Raw genomic sequence first — 20,656 nt, forward strand, 5'->3', positions numbered from 1 at the left:
AGTAATCTGAAGACCTCTCCTTTTCTGATCTCTTTACACCCCTTATTATACAGGAGAGGGGGGGAGGGCTCAAAGTACCATATATCCCTACATAGAACAAATATTTAGTGTTGTCTCTGGAGAGTTGAAGTCTGGGGATGTTTTGACAATGGATGACATGAAATGTTGAATTGGGAAAAAAATCGGAGGTTCTCGAAAGGAAGAGTCAGAAGTGGCTATCCTAGAGAGGATGGCATGTTGGAGAGCATTCATAGAGACACATTTGAAATGAGGAGATGATGCACTATGTGGACACACAAATCCACACTACTTCCAGTTTAGCATGCATGACACACTCTAGTGGTGCAGTAGAAGTACTACTCACTGGACACATATCATTTATGGAGTGCGCCATATGCTTTACTAGAAAGAATAATCCCCTTGGAGGAGACTACATTAGACATGGATGAAACGAAAGGCTTGCAAGCATTCATTTCTCACATTAGGAGTATGATGCAAAAATACCCAGAGCAGTCTGAGAAAAATATGGAGATAATCACGGCAAATGAATCTCTTGTCAAATATCTAAAAGAGCAAGAAAATTTACCGAGCATAGAATACTCATATCTATTTTGGCCGCAACAAATTGAGTCAAGAAAAGATTCTACATTTGCGAGAGTCCACTATAGCTAAAGATATGGAAGAAGCTGAGAAATGCCTTTTGCATCGTAAATTTTGTGGTAGGAAGGGTGATAAGCCATTGTCGGAGTTTATACAATCTGATGAAATCCAAGAGGAACTTTTTGTTGCCGTTTATGCAGCAAAGCCAGAATCAAAGTTGGATGACCAAGAGGGACCAATTTGGGTCACAAAGGTTGGTTGGATAGCAAGGGATGAAATGGGAATCCCTAGCACATTCACAACGTTATGGTATGAACCCAAACCATTAAAAAATCTCCCAAAGAGGTATATAATGACTCAAATTTATGAGGGTTGTTTGGAAAAGAAACGGGAATGGGTTCCAAATAAAGAGGGCTTGGCTGAAGTGGAGGTGAGTAGCATCATCCATTGTTGGAAATCAAAGACTCAAAATCTTAAAAAGAAGCATGGGTACGAAGTGGGAAAAAGTATCACAATCCTTGACAGCAGCCTCGCACATATCAAATACTTTTTTGGTAGACTTGATCCGATTAAAGATGCGATAACAGAGTCTGATGACTTAGAAAAAGATTCCGAAGCATAAGAGTAGATATGTCCCTATGTGGCAGTCCCCTCTCAGTGATCTTATACATCATTTTCCAAAATGTTGTATATTTACACCACCTCTATGTTGATATCAACAACTCTTGAATTCTATCTATTAATTACTAAGTTTAAATTAAGAAATCAAATTATTAATTAATCAAAAGGCTAATTAGACATAAAAGTAATTAGTTATTAAAGAATAACAAAAGTAATTAAAATCAATAAGTTAATTATTAATAAAAAATTATTTAGTAATAGAAAAGGATTAGTAATATAAACTAGTTAATAATTAATAAATTAATAAAAATGAATAAATAATAATAAAGAATTAATTATAAATTAAAAAATGATTAAAATTTAGCTAGTAATAGAAGGCTCAAGCATTAGATGGGCATGTAAGGATCAAGTCCTATGTGGCCCCTCACATTCTCTTTTTCACCCACTATACCCGCACCTTTGCTTCTACACGTCATAATTTGCAGAGATAGATATATATAGTGTTGCAAAAACACCCTTTTTTGAGTCTACTAGGTCAATATCAAGTGGACTCGATTGGTTTGTGACAAAGGTCCAAAATAAGAGAAAAAGTCCAAAATTTTTGAATACAAGAGAAAAAGTCCAAAATTTTTGAATACAATGTTTAAGCAAACGACCACAAAATCAAACTAATTTTCTATTTATCCTCAAGTAAGTATAAATTTCAATTCTTAGCATCATATAACAAATCTCAAACATTGTTAGCATTACATACACTTATCTTGACTCACCTTTATGTCTCAATTTTGAATTGACAATATTTTGATAAGAATCGATACCAATAGCATACACACTAGCCTTTGCCCTTGCCTCGGTGGACCCAATTGTTCCAATAAGAATATTCAAAGTCAATCCACCCTCCATGCAAAATGTAGAGGAGAAGAATTGTTGTAAGAACTTACTCGTCTCCACAATCTAAGTTTATTCTCGAGTGCTAGCATTCTGATTCCGGCAACTCACGAATTCATCATTTCTCTGCGTGATTCCTCGCGATCATCCTTTCGGAAGCTCAGATTTCCTCACGGTTCGTCCGCTTCTGGTATAAAATTTCCGGAGTTTCTTTCGGATTCCTTTCTTTTTTTCGCAGAAACGTCAGCCTGTCCACGCAAATCCTTTCGGAAACGCAAGAAATGTGTTCTCTGTGAGCAAATCCCTTCGGACGTTCGAATTTACGCAGGGTTCTTCCATTTTAGTGCCGAGCAGTCACGAATTTCTGCGTTTCTGCTTGATTCCTGTGCGCCAATGGAATTTCCGAGTCCTCAGCTCTTTCATACAGTTGTAATCTCGCAGAAATTCGATTCTTCTGATCGACCTTTCGAATGCTCAAAGCATAGGTTTCTGTTGTGAAGGTTCGTGCACCTGTGTATTAGTTTTGACCTGCCGACACTAAAACGTGGATCAGAGTAAAATGTGGATAGTAAATCCGTTTGCGCTGGTTGCTTCTCTGATTTCAATTGAAGTCCAGCCACTAGACGAACGTCGACCCGCCGGAATGCGAAACTAACAGCATTCCCGTTTTCCGCACATAAACCACAAGCTCGATTCTCCATCTTTTGCCATCGGCTTTGAGAATCGATTTTATTTTGGCTATAATTATTGTAAACGTAGGTGCTCGAATTTTATCAAGAAGTTCCGATTTCCGATTGTTATTGTTAAGATTTGTGCGACCATTTCCGGGTCCGCTATACTGAATCAAGGAGCATGTCGGATATTGTGTTTCCTAGCTTTTGGTTCTTGCGTGGATTCGAATTGGGAGCAGGAGGATTCAGATTTTTGAGTGTATCATCCGAAGCTGAGGTTCTTGAAGGAAATGAAGCCATGCCAAAGAGGATATTGATACCACTTTTTGATTTTGTAACAGATCGATCTTAGCTGGAAGCTATAATGATTCACTGCTTGATCGCGAGCTGCAATTTGATGCTCTTGTCCGCCATGGCGCTGGGCCATTCATTGTGTTGCGGATCGGCCGATGGCAACTCCTCCCTTTTCTGTTGGGGAGATGGATTCGGCAAGGGGAGGTTCATGCCAGTAAGCGTTCTTCCGAGCATCCTTCCGAGCATTTGCACCACCGCTGCAGGTTGCAGCAATCGCCATAGCCAACGTCTGCTGGAGCTTACGAAATGGAATGAAAGCTGTGCGAGGCATAGGTGGAAGCAGTTTGGCAGCTCCGCTGATGAAGGTAGCGACGTGTACGAGGGACGAAAGCAGGGAGATAGTGCGTCATCGCTAGACTCGAAAGAACCACATGATTCCACAGCTGATCGAGCGCCATCCATGCAGCTTTCTGCAAGAGTAGAGCAACCGGCGTCGTCCCCAGCTACAGCGCCTGAAATCGTCCCACCACGGTATTCGACAGAGTCGTTCTCGGACTGGTTCCTCGTAGCGGGGGTTCTGGTATGTATTATATTGCTCTGCGATTGTGCTTTCACGAGCAGGCGCACCGGCCGCTACGGATCGATGATTCTTAACAGCATCGGAAGCGCTTGTGGCGGAGATGGAGATGAAGATGAAGTTGAAGCTCCTCGGCAGGAACGAGTGGTGGCTGCAGATGATGGTGTCGACTGTGAAAGCTTGCTGAGGGACTTGCTCCTGCCACGCCAAACCATGGAGGACGCAAATTGATTCCAGCACCGAACGAGATATCGTCGACTAATTTGCCAATGAGTAGCAACGATTTGGAAGGAGAAAACGCAGTCCATCCTGAGGATGTTGTCTTTCCTCTTCCCTCCCAGACCTCCCTTCATTCAACTCTTGACTTAAATTCGCCGATTTGAAGAAAGTTTGAGCGATTTGAAGGATCCTGAAATGGCTCTCTGGTAAGGTTTTACTTCATGATCGTGTGTTCCTTCGTAGTTCACACAGATATGATCCTGTTCTCCAACTTTGCACGTTAGATATATACACATAGACACCGTGATCTTGCTCTTCAGAACATTTTACTCTGTCGTTTCCATATAAGACATACTGATCGAGTTTGCACACTATGATATCGTGCTCCAAGAACTGTTGCTTCATCGTTACACAACACAAACAGGTTTATGTTTGTTCCCGAAGTTCAAATCTGTGAAATGCACAAGCTTACCTTATGTCACAACTACGATCATCTTCTTCAAAAATTTTAGTTTCTGTTTGTCGATGAACCTAAACATAACTCTAATTTGAACAAGCTTACAATACATTTAGCTTACATAAGGCAATCCTAGGTACGACTTCACGTCCTGTCAGTCTCACACACTTCACAAAATCAGAGTTATCTCTGTGGATTTCCCTAGTTTTGGATCGGAGCAAGTCAAGTCACCTAAAATTCTTAAGTCCCAATGGGGATGCACATTTGAGTTGCCATTTTAACTCTCAACCATAAACGGTCATTCTCAAATGTCAATGGGAATATGTCCTATGAAGAAACGATTATAAACATGGCGTTTCATATAATATGAAGGATTAGAGAGAGAGAAAAGCAAGATTAAACGCTTTAAAATAGTAATGATGGTAGAGGGGACACCTTACACCTTTAGACACCTATGAAAGCATTCATATGACTTCCAAATTTTCTTCAATAAGGAACATGTCTAGCATTTTAAGAGTTATCATTCAAGTGCATCCACTTCAAGATCCACTAGCATCGCATAAACTTTTTGCTATCATGTAAGGAGAGAGGATCATATGGCTTTCTTAAGTCAAATCCAAAAAAAGATATTGCAAAAAATTTAAGTAAAGGTATTGCTTCAATCACTTAAAGCCAAAATATAGCCCAAATGAAGTCCATGTAGCTATTAGTGAAGGCATTGACAAGGTAGAAGATAATCTTGTGGATAGCCAAGAGGTTGAGACTTTGCATCACTTTTTCTCTAGCATGTCTGTTTAAAGAGTTTCAATATTCATTTATGTTTATGTATCAACAATCATGCATATTTAATGTAATAAACGGAGGGGGTTGTAGAAATCTCTAGATTTTGAATTTAAGTCTATTTGCATTTCATGCTATAGGGAGATTTTTGTAGTGCAGGAGCTACATGTGGTTGTAGAGACCTTTGTGGCACAGTCCTGGACCCTATCTGCTCTCTTCAAGTCTCACCTCATTTATATTTCTTCATCCCCCTCTTCACACACTACTATACACGGATCCTATTACGACGTTTAAGTACCGACGTTTAGTGCGCGCAGGGCACTAATCGTCGATATTAGAAGCGCGCCTTGTCAAGGGTTGCTATATAGCGACTTTAGTCAAACGTCGCTATATAGCGACCATTGCTAAAGTCGCTATATAGCGACTTTTATCAAAATTGTAAGTGTCGTTACATAGCGACACTGAGATACTTTTTTATAGCGACGTTTTACAGAGAGTTTTTTTTTCTCATATCGACCTTAGAAGTTAGTTTTCTCCAATGGCAATTTTTTTTAAATTTTCATACATGTTTGATCTTTTGAGAGAATAAAAGTATGAGAGCATGTACATCAAGCCTTTGAAGCTCATATATTCATGTCCAAGTTTGAGATGAAAAAAATCAATGAAGAGCATTTACATCAACGGTTTCATCTTAAGCCAAGTCTAATACACCAAACAAGTCTATCTCTAACTCTATACCAAGTTGATCTCCTATATCATCATCGTACTATAGCATCGTATATTCACCTAAAAGTACTTGATCATCTTCTTCAATAAAGTGTGGTGATTCTTGATGATCGTTGTCTTCTTCCTCAATATCGTGATCTCCATCTTCCTCCCGTTCAATGTCATTATGCGCATCTTCCTCTTGGCTCATATTGTGATCTTCATCTTCTTCGCTAGATTCATCTGGATCAATTGGATCCAGCATTGGTAGTGGCATCTCCAAATCTACATCTCTATCTTCAAAAATTTGCTTACTTCGTGGTGTAACTTGGATCACGTATCACCATCTTGGATCAAAACGATCCGGATGAAAAACCACCTATATTAAAGATGGGTGCCAAATGTCATTAATTATATATATGAAATTATGCTTAAGTACATGTATCAATGGATCTTTAAAAACGAAAGATTCAATTAATTAAATCATTAGTATGCACCTGCTCACAGTGCTCGGGAAGAACAAAAGTATCACTTTTATCGGTCCAATGTTTGGTGGAGTCTATTGCAAAGAAACCGCTACTATCTTTTCTCACTGTCGCATGGGGACCGTTGTAAATAGTTCTAAACCATTTTACATCAAGAATAAAAATACTAAATCGTCTGAAATCAACTTCATAGATTTCGCGTATGGTTCCACACAATAATCCAACTGTGAGGAGAGGAGATTGGTATTTGAAGCACTTGCTCAGCTATCTTGTGTGAAGTTAGCCATGACTCCATAATCATACGTGACTCTCTTTGAATCGATGTGTTCCACGCGAAAATGTCATCCATATGACCATAATGCACTATACTTTTTATACTGTAAAAGAGCATCATAACTTACATGCATCATACATCCAGATGATAACTCTCGCTCGCGCTCGTTTATTGTCTCTCCATCACGTTCGGCTTTACGTAGAGCCAGTTGTAGCCAATCAAGTGAAATGTGAGTAGGGAGAAGAGCCAGATCTCATGGATATGGTTGCGATCGCCTATACATTACTCTGAATCTCGTCCTTGCATTTATTCTTTCTACTTTGGCCACTTCATATCTCTCAATCCACTTCTACATCTCCTTGCTATTGAGGATACAAAACTTATTGAATTTCTCAATTTTCTCTTCGCTCATCTTTCTTTCAATCCCTTTACCTTGCGGAACCTCGCCAGTTATGCCAAGCTTGCGGCATATCGGGATCCGTGGATGCAAGAAACTCCATGATATATACTAATGACTCTTCCACAAGCCATCCCTCTGCCATGCTTGCTTCTGGTGTTGCTCTTTGTCTTACAATTCCCTTCAAAGTTTTCATAAACTGCTTGAGAAAAAACATCCACCGACTGTGAACGGTACTTGCAATAGCCACCTCATCAACTATGTGCACAAGCAAGTGTACTTGAGTTGTCATAATGCTCGAGGGAAAGTGCTTCTTAAGCAAGCATACGGCTTCGATGGATTCCACCCTAGCCTTCTCGATGCTCGATATGGAGATCTCTTTTTGAGATATCCACCTATTTCACATGCCCATGTAAGATATTTTCATAATCAGTCTATAGACTATTCAGCTTAAATTGAAAAAAATGCAATCAATGCGATTTGATAGTAAGCATACCTCACAATACCACTGATCTTGAATATAGCATTTCTAATATCTTCTTGTAAGCAACCTTTTATTATAATTGGGAGGATGAACTATCAAAGCAACAAAGAATTCATGTCAACAATATAACATAATCATAATTACACTAATGCATCATGATTATCGGTACACTAATCCTACAGCTTAGAATACCTGTAAGACCTTGTGCCAATCATGGGACTTGAGCCCACTAAGCTTATTGTCCTTTGAAAATGCTCCTTTCAAGCAACGCATGTACCCTGTGGGTGTTTGAAAAGAGGCAATGTCTGCCTTGACCGCTGCCTCCTCCCTCGTAGAGAGGATCCACGTTGCTTTCGGGAGGATAACTTTTCTCGAAGCATGCACTTGGGGCCACAAACGAGACATCCTATTCATAGCACACAAATCTTCTCGCACTCCTCTCGAGTCTTTGGAACTAATTAAGTGTACCCAAATAGTAGCTCCCACATTCTTGAAAATATGCATGGGATCCAAGAGATGATTCATTTGTAACTGACCCCAATAAGGAAGCTCATGAAAGATCGATAGCCTCTTCATACCATGAGGAGGTTCCTCTCCATTTGCCCTCCAAGCCTAAATCCAGTCACTTGCCTTCAAATATGATGGTGGTGGATCAAGCTGACCTCCACATGCGAGATGGTCGAGCGGAAGGTATCGAGCATGACTTTCATAAACATTTTTCCTCATATGTTTGGAGTATCATGCAAGCGATTTCAAACCCAGTCCACAAATAGGACAAGCATGGTACCCACTTATAACAAGTCCTACACGCGTGTATGAATGTGTTAGTATAAGACATGCGTGCGAAAGAGAGTCATAAAAGCATAATCCTATATTATACATGTAGAGACACAATCCCGTACCTGCGCACTCTCCATATCCTCGGTAGTCATGCATGGTCCACATCAAGATACCCCTAACCAAATATCATTGGTATGTCTAGGAGCTCTGGAAATATCAAAGACCCACACTTCTCTCCATAATATCTATGACTCCTCTATCAAAGGTGCCATGTACACGTCCATATTTTTTGCCTTGTACTTCCCTAGCACAAGTAGTGCAAGCATGAGGTGTCCCTTTCTTATTGTTAGCCATGGTGGGATATTGTAATTCACTACAACTATGGACCATGTTGACCAAGATGTCGAGCGTAACTCGAAAGGATTCATGCCGTCCATGGTGAGCCCAAGATGTAAGTTGCGTGGCTCCCTCAAAAAGTCTAGCCACTCATTGTCTATGTGCTTCCAAGCTACACAATCTGCGGGAATCCTCAATGTGTCATCAGTGGACCGATGAGATGCATGCCATGTCATCAACTCCGCTATGGATTTGCATCGGAACATGTGCTGTATTCTTGCAATGATGGAAAATTAGTGTCTCAAGACATTTACAGATATCTACTCACCCTGTAAGTCATCTCTATATCGTTGTTCCCCACATTTTGGACAACCAGGCAAATCTCCATGCTCACGATGAAAGAGAATACAGTCATTACGGCAAGCATGGATGGTATCATAATCCATACCCACCATTGTTAGCATCTTCTTCGCTTCATCTCTTGATGCGGGCATGGTATTTGGTGCAGGCAACATCTTGTGGAGCAACCTATCACAATTCAAACATACATAGGCTTCGAATAATGATGATTCGATACACTAATCAATACATGATGATTCTCAAAACAAACAATATCCAAATAATGAGTCAAATTAATGCAGGAGCTAACCTCATTAAGGCTGAGACACTTGTATCCGACCACCCATACTTTGCTTGTAGATTCAAGATTGAGAGACAAGCACGTAGTTTAGACATCCTAGCACCCTCGTACAATTGTGTTGATTGCAACTCTCGCATTTTGACCTAAGACTCTGATGTCACATGTACATGGGATGTAGTGTCTCTAAAAATAGAATCCATCATGTCGACCATACCCTCATCATCATCTGGGAGACTATAGTCTTGCTCAAAGTGTGAAGGTATATGCATATCCTCATCAGCCTCCTCATCCTATTTTAAGATTTTGTGTAAATATAAGATCTTGTTTCAAGGTTTCCAATATTAACCACGAACTCAAATAGCTTTGACTTACCGATAATCCATCAACATGTGCAACACCAACGATGGATACTAGTTCGGGCTTTTCCCCATACATCCGCAAGTGGCGCATGATAATACAACGTTGATGTCGTACTTCTCGCTTACAATGAGTGCAATGACAATACAACCTCTCTGTAAGCCACTTTGTGCTCCCTGGCATTGATGCATCATCTGACGAGCTTCCACTCATCCCTTCCATCTGCACACTTCTAAAATCACAACATAAGTTGCAAGGAAATCTATTAACAGTAATAAAATAGCCACCTATGAGCTTCTTTTTTAGCTTTTAACAATAAGTGCCCTGAAACGTCGCTATGTAGCGATGTTTTGCTCTGTTCCGTTGTTATATAGCAACAATTTGCTCTGTTCCGTCGCTATATAGCGATGCTTTTAAATATATGCGTTACTATATAGTGACTGACTAGCGTCGCTATATAGTGACGCTGTGGATTAAAACCCGAAACCCCATGGCGTGGCGCTTTCTTTAGCATCTCTATTGTGGGAAAAGCAATCTCTCCTCCCACCTTATATCTGATGACCTCGCTTTCCTCCTCTCTATTCTCCACTCCTCACCATTACTCAACCCCTCTCCTAACACTTGTGCTCCCTCTCCACCTTCTCCCTCTTTGCTTGTGTGAAAAGAAGTTTTTCAAGAAGGCGAGTCTCTTTAAGCAATGTAGGTTCGTTTTTTGTGAGATTTCGTTTTGTGAGTGTTGAAGCATGTTTCTCCTTGTATTGCTAAGGCTATGTGCTAGTTTTCATGCTTGATTTTCAATGGTTAAAGACAAAAAACGAGATTTTGTGAAAGAAAGAAGACTCACCTCTTCTAGTCTTTTTTGTATTTCTCTTCCTCCTCTTTCTCCTTGTTTGTAGGCTTATGCTTTCTCTGCGTTTGTAGGTTTATGCTTGTCTCCTCAATCCAATCCGTTTGATAAGTTACTTCTTTAAACTCCTCCTTCCTCTAATTGTTATTTGAAAAATGGAATGTTTCCTCTCTTTTGTAGGGCCAGTCCACAAAACACCAAGCGGGACTATTCCAACTAAGAAAGTGCTTCCTCTTTTTTCCTTTTGTTAATTTTGTTATTTGCATTGGCTTGCAGCTAGCACCTTAAGCGCTAGCTGTAGTGATGGGTATAGGAACCCTCTCTTCCCCTATTCCCTCTTCTTTCCCTCTTTTCTCCTCTTCCTTCACTTCTTTTCCCCTCTTTCAATCTCTTTTCCCGTCTTCATTTTCCCCCTCTTTCAATCTCTTTTTCCATCCTTTCCTTCTCTTCTTTTTTCCCTCTTTCAATCTCTTTTCCCCTCTTCTTTTTTCCCCTCTTTCAATCTCTTTTTCCCTCCTTTCCTTCTCTTCTTTTTTCCCTCTTTCAATCTCTTTTCCCCTCTTCCTTCTCTTATGTTTATGTTCTTTTCTCCTCTTTCAATCTCTTTTCCTCTTTTTGTCTCTCTTTCCCCTTCTCCTTCTCCTTCTCCTTCTCCTTCTCCTCTTTTCCTCTTTTCCTCTCTCTTTCCCCCCCTCTTTCCCCTCTTTCAATCTCTTTTCATAAGCATATGTATTTGCCTATGCTTAAGCTTTCTCTCTTTTTCTTTTATGCTTATATGCTCATGCATAAGCATAAGCATATGCTTTGTTTCCTTTTCTCTTATGCTTATGCTCCTTTTCCCTCTTCTTTCTCTTATGCTTAAGCTTATGCATGAGCATATGTCTCCTTCTCCTTCTCCTTCTCCTTCTCCTTCTCCTCTCCTACTCTTTTCCTCTCTCTTTCCCCCCCTCTTTCCCCTCTTTCAATCTCTTTTCATAAGCATATGTATTTGCCTATGCTTATGCTTATGCATGAGCATATGCTCATATGCTCATGCATAAGCACAAGGTTATGCTTTCTCTATTTTTCTTTTATGCTCATTTGCTCATGCATAAGCATAAGCATATGCTTTCTTTCCTTTTCTCTTATGGTTATGCTCTTTTTCCCTCTTCCTTCTCTTATGCTTATGCTTATGCATGAGCATATGTCAACTTCTCCTTCTCCTCTTTTCCTCTTTTCCTCTCTCTTTCCCCCTCTCTTTCCCCTCTTTCAATCTCTTTTTATAAGCATATGTATTTGCCTATGCTTAAGCTTTCTCTCTTTTTCTTTTATGCTCATATGCTTGTGCATAAGCATAAGCATATGCTTTCTTTCCTTTTTTCTTATGCTTATGCTCTTTCTCCCTCTTCCTTCTCTGATGCTTATGCTTATGCATGAGCATATGCCTCCTTCTCCTTCTCCTTTCCTTCTCTTCTTTTTCCCTCTCTTTTTCTCTTCTTTTCATAAGCATATGCCTATGCATGTCCTTCTCCTTCTCCTTCTCCTTCTCCTTCTCTCTTCTTTCTCTTATGCTTATGCATAAGAATAACCATATCCTTTCCTTCCCTTTCTCTTATGCTTATGCTCTTTTTCCCTCTTCCTTCTCTTATGCTTATGCTTATGCATGAGCATATGTCTCCTTCTCCTCTTCTCCTCTCTCCCTCTCTGTCTCCTTCTCCTTCTCCTTTCCTTCGTTCAATCTCTTTTTCCCCTCTTCCTCCTTTCCTTCTCTCATGAGCATGTCTCATTTTCCTCTTTTCCTCTCTTCTTTCTCTCCTCCTTCTCCTTCTCTCTTCTTTCTCTTCTCCTTCTCCTTCTCCTTCTCTCTTCTTTCTCTTATTTTTTCCTCCTTCTCTCTTCTTTCTCTTCTCTCTTCCTCTCTTTTTGTCTTCTTTTCATAAGCATATGCCTATGCCTATGCTTATGTTTGTTTTTTGTTTTTTGTTTTCGTGTTTGTGTCTACGTTAGACATGGGATCACGTCGCACGTCTGACGAGTACGGATAGCCTCGCAGGAGAAGACATCACGATGTCTATTCTCTAGGGGACTTTGATTCCTCTCAGGCGACACCTCAGGGGCCTAACCATGGCCTGACTCCTCTCGAGCGTAGCACTGTGACTACCCTTGTCCTGACTCCTCTCGGATGTAGCACTGCAACTACCCCTCAGGGAACTCCTTTGCTAGCAGCCCATGGCTTTGTCGGGAGTCCTGATGAGTTTGTAGCAGAGATGATGGATGAGAAGGTAGCGAGATTCTTCTCTCTACTATCTCAGAGGACCTCAATAATTCCCTCTCGTACACCGACGGCTGGACCTACTGCCCAGCCATCCCCTCGTGCCCCTTCAATCGAGGGGTCATCACCTGCGCGTGCCTATCATAAGAGAAGGAAGAGTAGGAGGGGCCGCTTATGTTGTGCTGACCCGGGAGATGTAGACGAGTCAACACACTCACATCCCTACAAGTCTCCACTTGGTCCTGAGACACAGTATCAGTCAGGTCCCTTGCTCTCTCCTACTCCCACTGCTACTCCTCACTCCGGAAGCACTCGCACAGCTTCCACTCGCTCTGACTCTGCCACTACCATGAGTCCTCCTTACCCAATCGAGGACCTCTCCTATCAAATCATGGATGTCGAAGAGATAATAGAAGATAGAAAGGGCAAAGCAGTGATGGCCACCATGAGGCGGTTGATGAGCTACCACTTCAAGAGTGGCATTGCTACTAATTGGCGGTATCAAGATGACCAAAAGAAGCAGGCGGTCATTGATGAATTAAAAGGAAAATACCCTAACCCACCAAATTGGGAGTTCAATGAGAATTACATGCGAGAGCGCATGGGTGTGGTCTTGAAGCATCGTAGATCAACCTTATGTACTTTCATCACAAAGGGGATGGCTAAACCCAGCTAGGCAGACAAAGCTGATTGGAAGTTCTTCAAGAAGCTGAATAGGGACCATCCTGAAATGTTCAAGGGTCAGAGAAGGGCTGCGAGGAGACAACTGGATGTCATAGGTACTTCGCACTTTGGTGCATGAGGATGGTTGGTGTTCGAGGCAACTGTGGTAAGTCTACTTCTTCTCATTTAATTTATTGTTCTATTTTTTTTACTACATATTACATGCACTTTATCTAACTCTCGTAAATTGGATCCACAGCAAGCTACGATGGGTCATCTTCCTACAGATGCAGAGACGTGACACGCATTTCGCATAGGAACAAAGCCATGGTTTATTGAGCAGGAGGCAATGGGAGCGACGGTCGATTGGGCTGAGGTGGCTACTCACACGGTATAAGTCTACTCCTACTTGTAATCTCACTTTTTAAATTGTTTTATTGTTTAAGTTCCAATATAATTTTCAATTAATATGGTTTCACTCTTAGGGTCAAAGCTCGAGCGTCCCATCAACGGAGGCGAGCGATCATGAGGGCCAAGGATCAAGTGCAGCTCACGAGGGTCAAGGAGCAAGTGCAGCTCACGAGGACCAAGGATCAGGCCAGCAAGACGAGGATGAGGAGGATGATAACAATTCGAATGAGTAATAGTAGTAGTAGTAGTAGTAGTAGTAGTAGTTTGCATATACTTCACCATGTATATCATTTTGTATATCGCCTCGTTTGAGCGATTTTGTATCACCCTTTTTGAAAGGGTAATTTTGTAACAAACAATGTTGTATATCTTCGACATGTATATGCTTTTGTTGCTCGATCATTTCATTTAAGCGATTTTGTATCACCCTTTTCGCAAGGATAATTTTGTAATAAAAAACTTTTTTTTGTAATTACAAAAAAAAAAAATTAGTGGGGCAAAACAAGGCTTGCTATGGCCCTATTTAGCCCCACTAATGCTTTTTTTAAAGTTTTGTTAATCGTCGCTATATAGTGACATTTACCAATGTCGCTATATAGCGACGCTTATATAGCGACCATTCTTTTCTGATGCTTATTACGACGTTAATAATGACCTTTGCGCCCGTTTTTAAAAAAAAAATAGTGTAAAAAATATCGATATTTTCATCGAAAAAGGTCCTATGCCTTGTAGTGACGTTGGTATCAGAGCATAGTCATTGTGTGGTTTTCTTCAGCTTGCTATAGCATCTCTACTAAAGCACATGCAAAGAACATGTTGTATTTAGCACAAGCAAAAACTAGTCACAAACCATTTTCAAAGCAGTTACAAGAGAAGCTCTGAGTGACACAGCTACGCAAGAGGACAAGTGGCATTAACAAAGCAGTCCAACACAAGATCCACTTGAATGTGTGATTCCTTAACTTGGAGTCTGCATGACTCCAAGCAGTCACATAGTAGTGAGAATGCAACCTCAAATCAATTCATCATGACAAAAACCAAGTAGTTCATTATGGCAAAAACCAATCTAGAAGCAGTTCATTATGGTGGCAGAAACTAGTCTAGAAGCAGTTCATCATGGCAAAAACTAGTATAGAAGCAGTTCATCATGGCAAGAACCAATCTAGAAGCAGTTCATTATGACTCAGATGAGGAATCATGGGGAGGCGAACTGAGGCTCCTTAAGAAGATGGGATAGGGTGCTTCACATAGGTTTTTCTGCTTATCCTCTTTCTATAAAGATCTCTCTTACTGGGGCCACTCGTGTTTCCTGAGTCCAAAATGTAGACACAATATCTTGAACCTCCAGTGTAATGCTACTGCATCATTGTTGTTATCTTCGGTAGGAGGATAGCGACAACATTTCCTATTCTTTGATGGGCAAGCGATATTTTGCAGAGTAGAAGTTTCTCCTATGGACACCCTGGAAGCCTTTGCAATGCTGAAATCTTGGCATTCTTGCCCATCATAATTCATCAACATAATCATAGTAGACTTTTTGAAGAAAACTTCATCATGGCTCCTTGGTTGTTTGACATGAGTTAAGGTTCTGCATATATTGGTTACGATTGTTTCCTGCTACAACAACTGAACTTCTTCGTTGGCACTGTGCAAATGCTTGGTATTGGGATGAAACAAGATTTGTGTGAAGATATCCTTTCTAGTCTCTGAGTCCATTCCTCTTGTTTGTTCTTCAAAGAAGGAAACGACCTCCTTTGCTATCTTTCGTCTCTTGTCCATGTCAAATACAACATTTTCTTGATCTGCCATAGCTCGCGTCGCCCTTGCTTTTTGTCGTTGCTTTCTTTTCTTTGTAGCCTCGTACTCTCAGATAGCGTCTACCTCTTTTTCTTGATAGGTCAGTTGCGTCAATGTCTCTGCATTGACATCCTCAGGTCCTGGAGATAAATAAACTAGATGCACCTATGAAAAGTAGCATAAAGCATTGCCACCTGAACTCATTTGCAATGTCATTTAAGAAATAGAAAAGCAAACTTGTTTCCTGCAGAGGCACATACCATTTTTCGATAGGAAATTAGAGTATGAACTTTGATGGTCCTGGGGATGCTGTTAATTTAGCAAGAGTGTTTGCAAATATTTCGTTGGTTTAAAGTGTTGCTACTCTGCTCTGGTTTAAGATTGATTTGTTCCTTGTTGGAATGGAATTTGTAGACTCCACTCCACTTAAAAATCTCACCTCTTCCGGCATCTGTTTGAAGTGCTGCTACTCTCAAGCTATTTTCGAGAGATAAAATGCAAAGAAAGAAGCTTGAGCACTAGAGAACACACACACACACAGATTCCAGGTTGCATATTCAAGTTTCAAAAAGAGAAGTGGGACTGGCAGTTATAGTGTCTATTAGTTATGCATCATGGACATGGGACGTGGTTTTTATTTTTCAATTTACACTCCTAACCAGTCTCACAATCAATTTGACAGATGCTTTTACAAACCATTAAAAAAGCAATGTCCATGGACACTACTTTTTAGTCCAGCCAAATGTGCTACCACCCTACCATGCTTTGAATTCTTAAAATCTGGAAAACAATTCAAATTTCTCTTTTAGAAAGTAGACCCAACAATATCTGTTGTAGTCATCAATGGAAGTTAAGTGGTAAAGTGAACCGTTGATGCTGCGGGTCTGGCATAACCCCGCACATCTGTGTGAATCAAATCAAAAATGCCTCTTGCTCGAGAGGTGCTTCTATCGAACTTGGTTCGCTTTTGTTTACCAAAGCAGTATGCTTTGCAAACTTTTCCAAGAAACTTTAGCTTTGGAATTCCAATTGCCATATTTTGATTCTTGAGCTCTATCAAGTTTTTCAAATTGGCATGTCCATATCTCTTGTGCCATTTTGAGGAAGTGGCATCTGTTGTGGTTGAGCTAACATGGCATGCAAATCTAGTACTGTGGCTAGCATTCTGAATAAGCGTCCTTCCTTGACTGCTTTTCCTACTAGCTAATATCCTATAGGTTTCTCTAATAGTGCATTCATCTCCATCGAAGATGACTCGGTAGTTGTGTTCCATCATTTGACCTACTAACAAGAGGTTCTTGCTTAGTTTCAGAACATAGAGTACGTCTTTCATCGTACCAATGAAGTTGTTCATAGGGACAATGACTTTCCCTTGAACTGAATTTAGTGTATTATCTGCTGTGTAGATGACATTTTTGTAACCTTCTAATGGTTTCATCTCTGTGAACCATGTGAAGATAGTGGGAGAGAGGGAAGGAGTCTCACTTGAGGCTTTCTCACAAGCACAAATGGGGGAATACACACAAAGGTGGAGGCTGAAAACAGTTTTCCTCTTCTTAGTTGTGAAAGCCAAAAGAACTCAAGTACAAAGAAATAGAAGAACCCTATATGTGGGTCTCAAACCAAACTCAACTAACTAAGGTGGCATACTAACTGAGCCACAAACTAGAGTAGATAAGGATAGCTGTCATCTAGCTATTAGTCGTGGGCGGTGTACCAACCACATCTGTAGCTAACAAGTCGGTGACATAAATGCACAACGGTCACCCTGGCATATCGCGAGTGGAGCTCGATATCTCAACACTCCCCCTCGAGCTCAATCCCAATTCCTGCACACCAAGCAGGTCTCTGAACTTGCGCAGCTTCTCTGCGCCCAATGCTTTTGTGAATATGTCAGCTACCTGATCCTCTGTTCTGACATAAACTAGATCAATAAGACCTAGTAAAACCTTCTCCCGCACATAGTGATAATGCACCTCAATGTGCTTTGTTCTAGCATGATAGATTGGGTTATTTGCCAAGTGTATGCTGCTCATGTTGTCACAATAATAAATGACAATTGGCCCATCTGTAGACTGATGCATATCATAGAGTAGCTTATGCAACCAAGCTACCTCACATGCAGCCATTGCTGCACCCCTGTACTCAGCCTCTGTGCTCGACAAGGCAACTGTAGGCTGTTTCTTGCTGCTCCAAGTGACTGCAGCACTCCCAAAAGAGAACACATATCCACTGGTAGATCGTCTATCAGAAATACTACCAGCCCAATCAGCATCAGTGTATCCATGCAACTGTATCTGAACCCCAGCCTCATAAAATATTCCATACTGCAATGTGGACTTCACATACCTGAGTATGCGTCTAGCCGCATCCAAATGCGGTTTCCTTGGAGCCTGCATAAACTGACTTACCAACCCAACAGCATAGCTCAAATCTGGCTTGGTAATAGTCATGTAAATCAAACTTCCTACTATGCATCTGTACATAGTAGGGTCTTCCAGAAGCTCACCTGCATCTGCGCTCAGCTTCACATTCTACTCCAAAGGAACTGAAATAGGCTTATAGCCTATCATCCCATATTGGGACAGCATGTCCAGTCCATACTGCCTCTACAAGAGCTGTATCCCACTTGGTGATCTAATCACCTCAATGCCCAAGAAATAACGTAGCTCTCCCAAATCCTTCATCTCAAACTTCTGCTTCAATAGCATTTTCACATGAAAGATGTCTTCATCACTATCACCTGTGATGATCAAATCATCAACATAAATGACAAGCAGCATAATACCTTTCTCTGTCTTTCTCACATAAAGTGAGAAATCTGCCTTGGAAATCTGAAAGCCAATAGTAACAAGATACTGTCCTATCTTGTCAAACCATGCTCTAGGTGCTTGCTTCAAGCCATACAAGGCTTTCTTCAACCTGCAAACAAACTCAGGATGAACAGCATGCACATAACTAGGTGGCTGCTCCATATAGACCTCTTCTTGCAAATCACCATGCAAGAAGGCATTCTTTACATCCATTTGATGTAAAGACCATCCTTTCGATGCAGCCATCGCAATGACTGCTCTTACAGTTGCCATCCTTGCAACCGGACTGAATGTTTCTTCATAATCAATGCCATATGTCTGTGCATACCCCTTGACAACTAATCTTGCCTTGTATCTATTCACAGAACCATCTGCATTGTGCTTGATCTTATAAACCCACTTACAGCCAATTGCATTCTTGTCTTTAGGCAAAGGCAGCAATTCCCATGTAGCATTTGCTTCCAAGGCATCCATTTCTTCATCCATGGCTTTCTCCCATTTTTCATTTTCCATGGCTTGCTCAAAACAAGTGGGTTCTGGTTCCTGTATCACTTTGACCATATAGGCATAGTGAATGGCTGTAAATCCATCATATTTCAGCCTATCCACAGGATACCTAACCCTGGTAGACCTACGCAAAATAGGCTCACTTCCAGGTGCTCTCAAAACATCCCTGGTCTTCCTTACTCCAAGTGCAACAACAGAAGGAATACCCAACTGATCATCAATGCTCTGTTCTGAGCCACTGGATTCACCATCCACATAAGAGTGACCTGCATTCACATCAAACATGGGCTGATCTACCTTCTCTTTTCCTTTTTGTGATACCTGCGTACCACTATCTGCATTGCTTTGAGGAGATTCTCCTTATCTCTATCTACTTGTCCATGGTGAGGTATGTGAACCACTGCTAGAGGGCACTGCAGGTCCACTAATATTTTGTGATTGCTACTGTGAATTCTGTGCAACATTACCATTTTGTGCATCTACATCAATCATCACATTTACTGGTTTATACCAGCTGCTCATCTCATCAAAAACATCTCTGCTCACTATAAACTTACGAGTAGAAGGGTTATAGCATCTACCCTTTTTGCTGCAGAGAATGACCAATAAAGATGCACTTCTCAACTTTTGGATCCAACTTGGACCTCAACTCATCTGGCACATGAACATAGGCAATGCACCCAAAAATTTTCAAATGAGAAATATCTGGTTTCCTACCAGTATACATCTCCTCTGGCGTCATGCCATGTATTGCTGCAGTGGGAGTCCTGTTCATTATGTAAACTGTTGTAGCAACTGCTTCAGCCTAGTCAAAATCTGGCAGATCTTTTTCATCTAGCATGGCCCGAGATACCTCTCCAATATGCCTGTTTTTCCTTTCTGCAATTCCATTTTGCTGTGGGGTATGACTGCATGAATATTGCTGCTTTATGCCATGCTCCTGCAGGAACCTTGCAAACTCATTTGAGAGGTACTCTCCCCCTCCATCTGACCTTAGGCATTTTATTTGCAGGTCTGTTTCTTTTTCAACCATAGCTTTAAAAGCTTTGAAGTGCCCAAACACTTCACTTTTCTTTTTCATAAAATACACCCAAAGTTTTCTGCTGAAGTCATCAATAAATGTGACAAAATAGTGACAGCCTCCAATAGATGCAGCTTTAGTAGTCCACACATCAGAGTGGATTAATTCCAATGGCTTTTTACTCTCTTGAACATGCTTAGGAAAAGGTTTCCTTGCCTGTTTTCCAAATTGACAGGCTTCACAAACCTTATGCATTTCTGCAACCTTGAATTTAGGCAATCCTGCAACAATATTTTGGGATTGCATTGATTTAAGTCACTGTATATTAACATGACCAATGCGTTTATGCCAAATATCAATATCTGCAACTACACCGGTCCCATGTGCAAACATTGCTGCACTCAATTCAGGTATGTCCACATCCAATGTAAACATCCTGCCCTTCTTCTTTCCTTTTGCTATCAAGCAACCATTATTTTTCATATCCTCAACAAAGCATCCATGAGGATTAAATCTGACCTGCAAGCCCTGCTCAACCATTTGACCAACAGAAACCGGTGATGTTTGGGACATGAAATACATCATACAGGTATTTCTTTTTCCTATCCTGCATAGACAAAGGAATTTTACCAATCTGCACAATAGGATGTGTAGTATTGTCACCAGTCTCCACAAATCCTGGTTTTTCCATTTTCCTTGCATCCTGCATCCATTTTGCATGACCTATCATGTGGTTTGACGCACCTGAGTCAACATACCACACATCATTTCGTTCTTCTAC

General features: G+C 40.9%; 1 protein-coding gene across 1 annotated transcript; it reads left to right on the plus strand.

The window, feature by feature from the left end:
* Positions 1-2,196: 2,196 nt before the first annotated feature.
* Positions 2,197-4,164, plus strand: LOC147899142 (uncharacterized). The gene is made up of 2 exons (XM_087378683.1): positions 2,197-2,284; positions 3,122-4,164. The coding sequence occupies exon 2, from the start codon at positions 3,145-3,147 to the stop codon at positions 3,880-3,882; it is 738 nt and encodes a 245-aa protein (XP_087234809.1). The 5' UTR covers positions 2,197-2,284; positions 3,122-3,144; the 3' UTR covers positions 3,883-4,164.
* Positions 4,165-20,656: the final 16,492 nt, after the last annotated feature.

The sequence above is a fragment of the Dipteris shenzhenensis genome, chromosome 8 (assembly GCF_047967505.1).
Source record: "Dipteris shenzhenensis isolate YYH24624 ecotype China chromosome 8, Dip_SZ_1.0, whole genome shotgun sequence".
Classification (NCBI taxonomy): Eukaryota; Viridiplantae; Streptophyta; class Polypodiopsida; order Gleicheniales; family Dipteridaceae; genus Dipteris; species Dipteris shenzhenensis.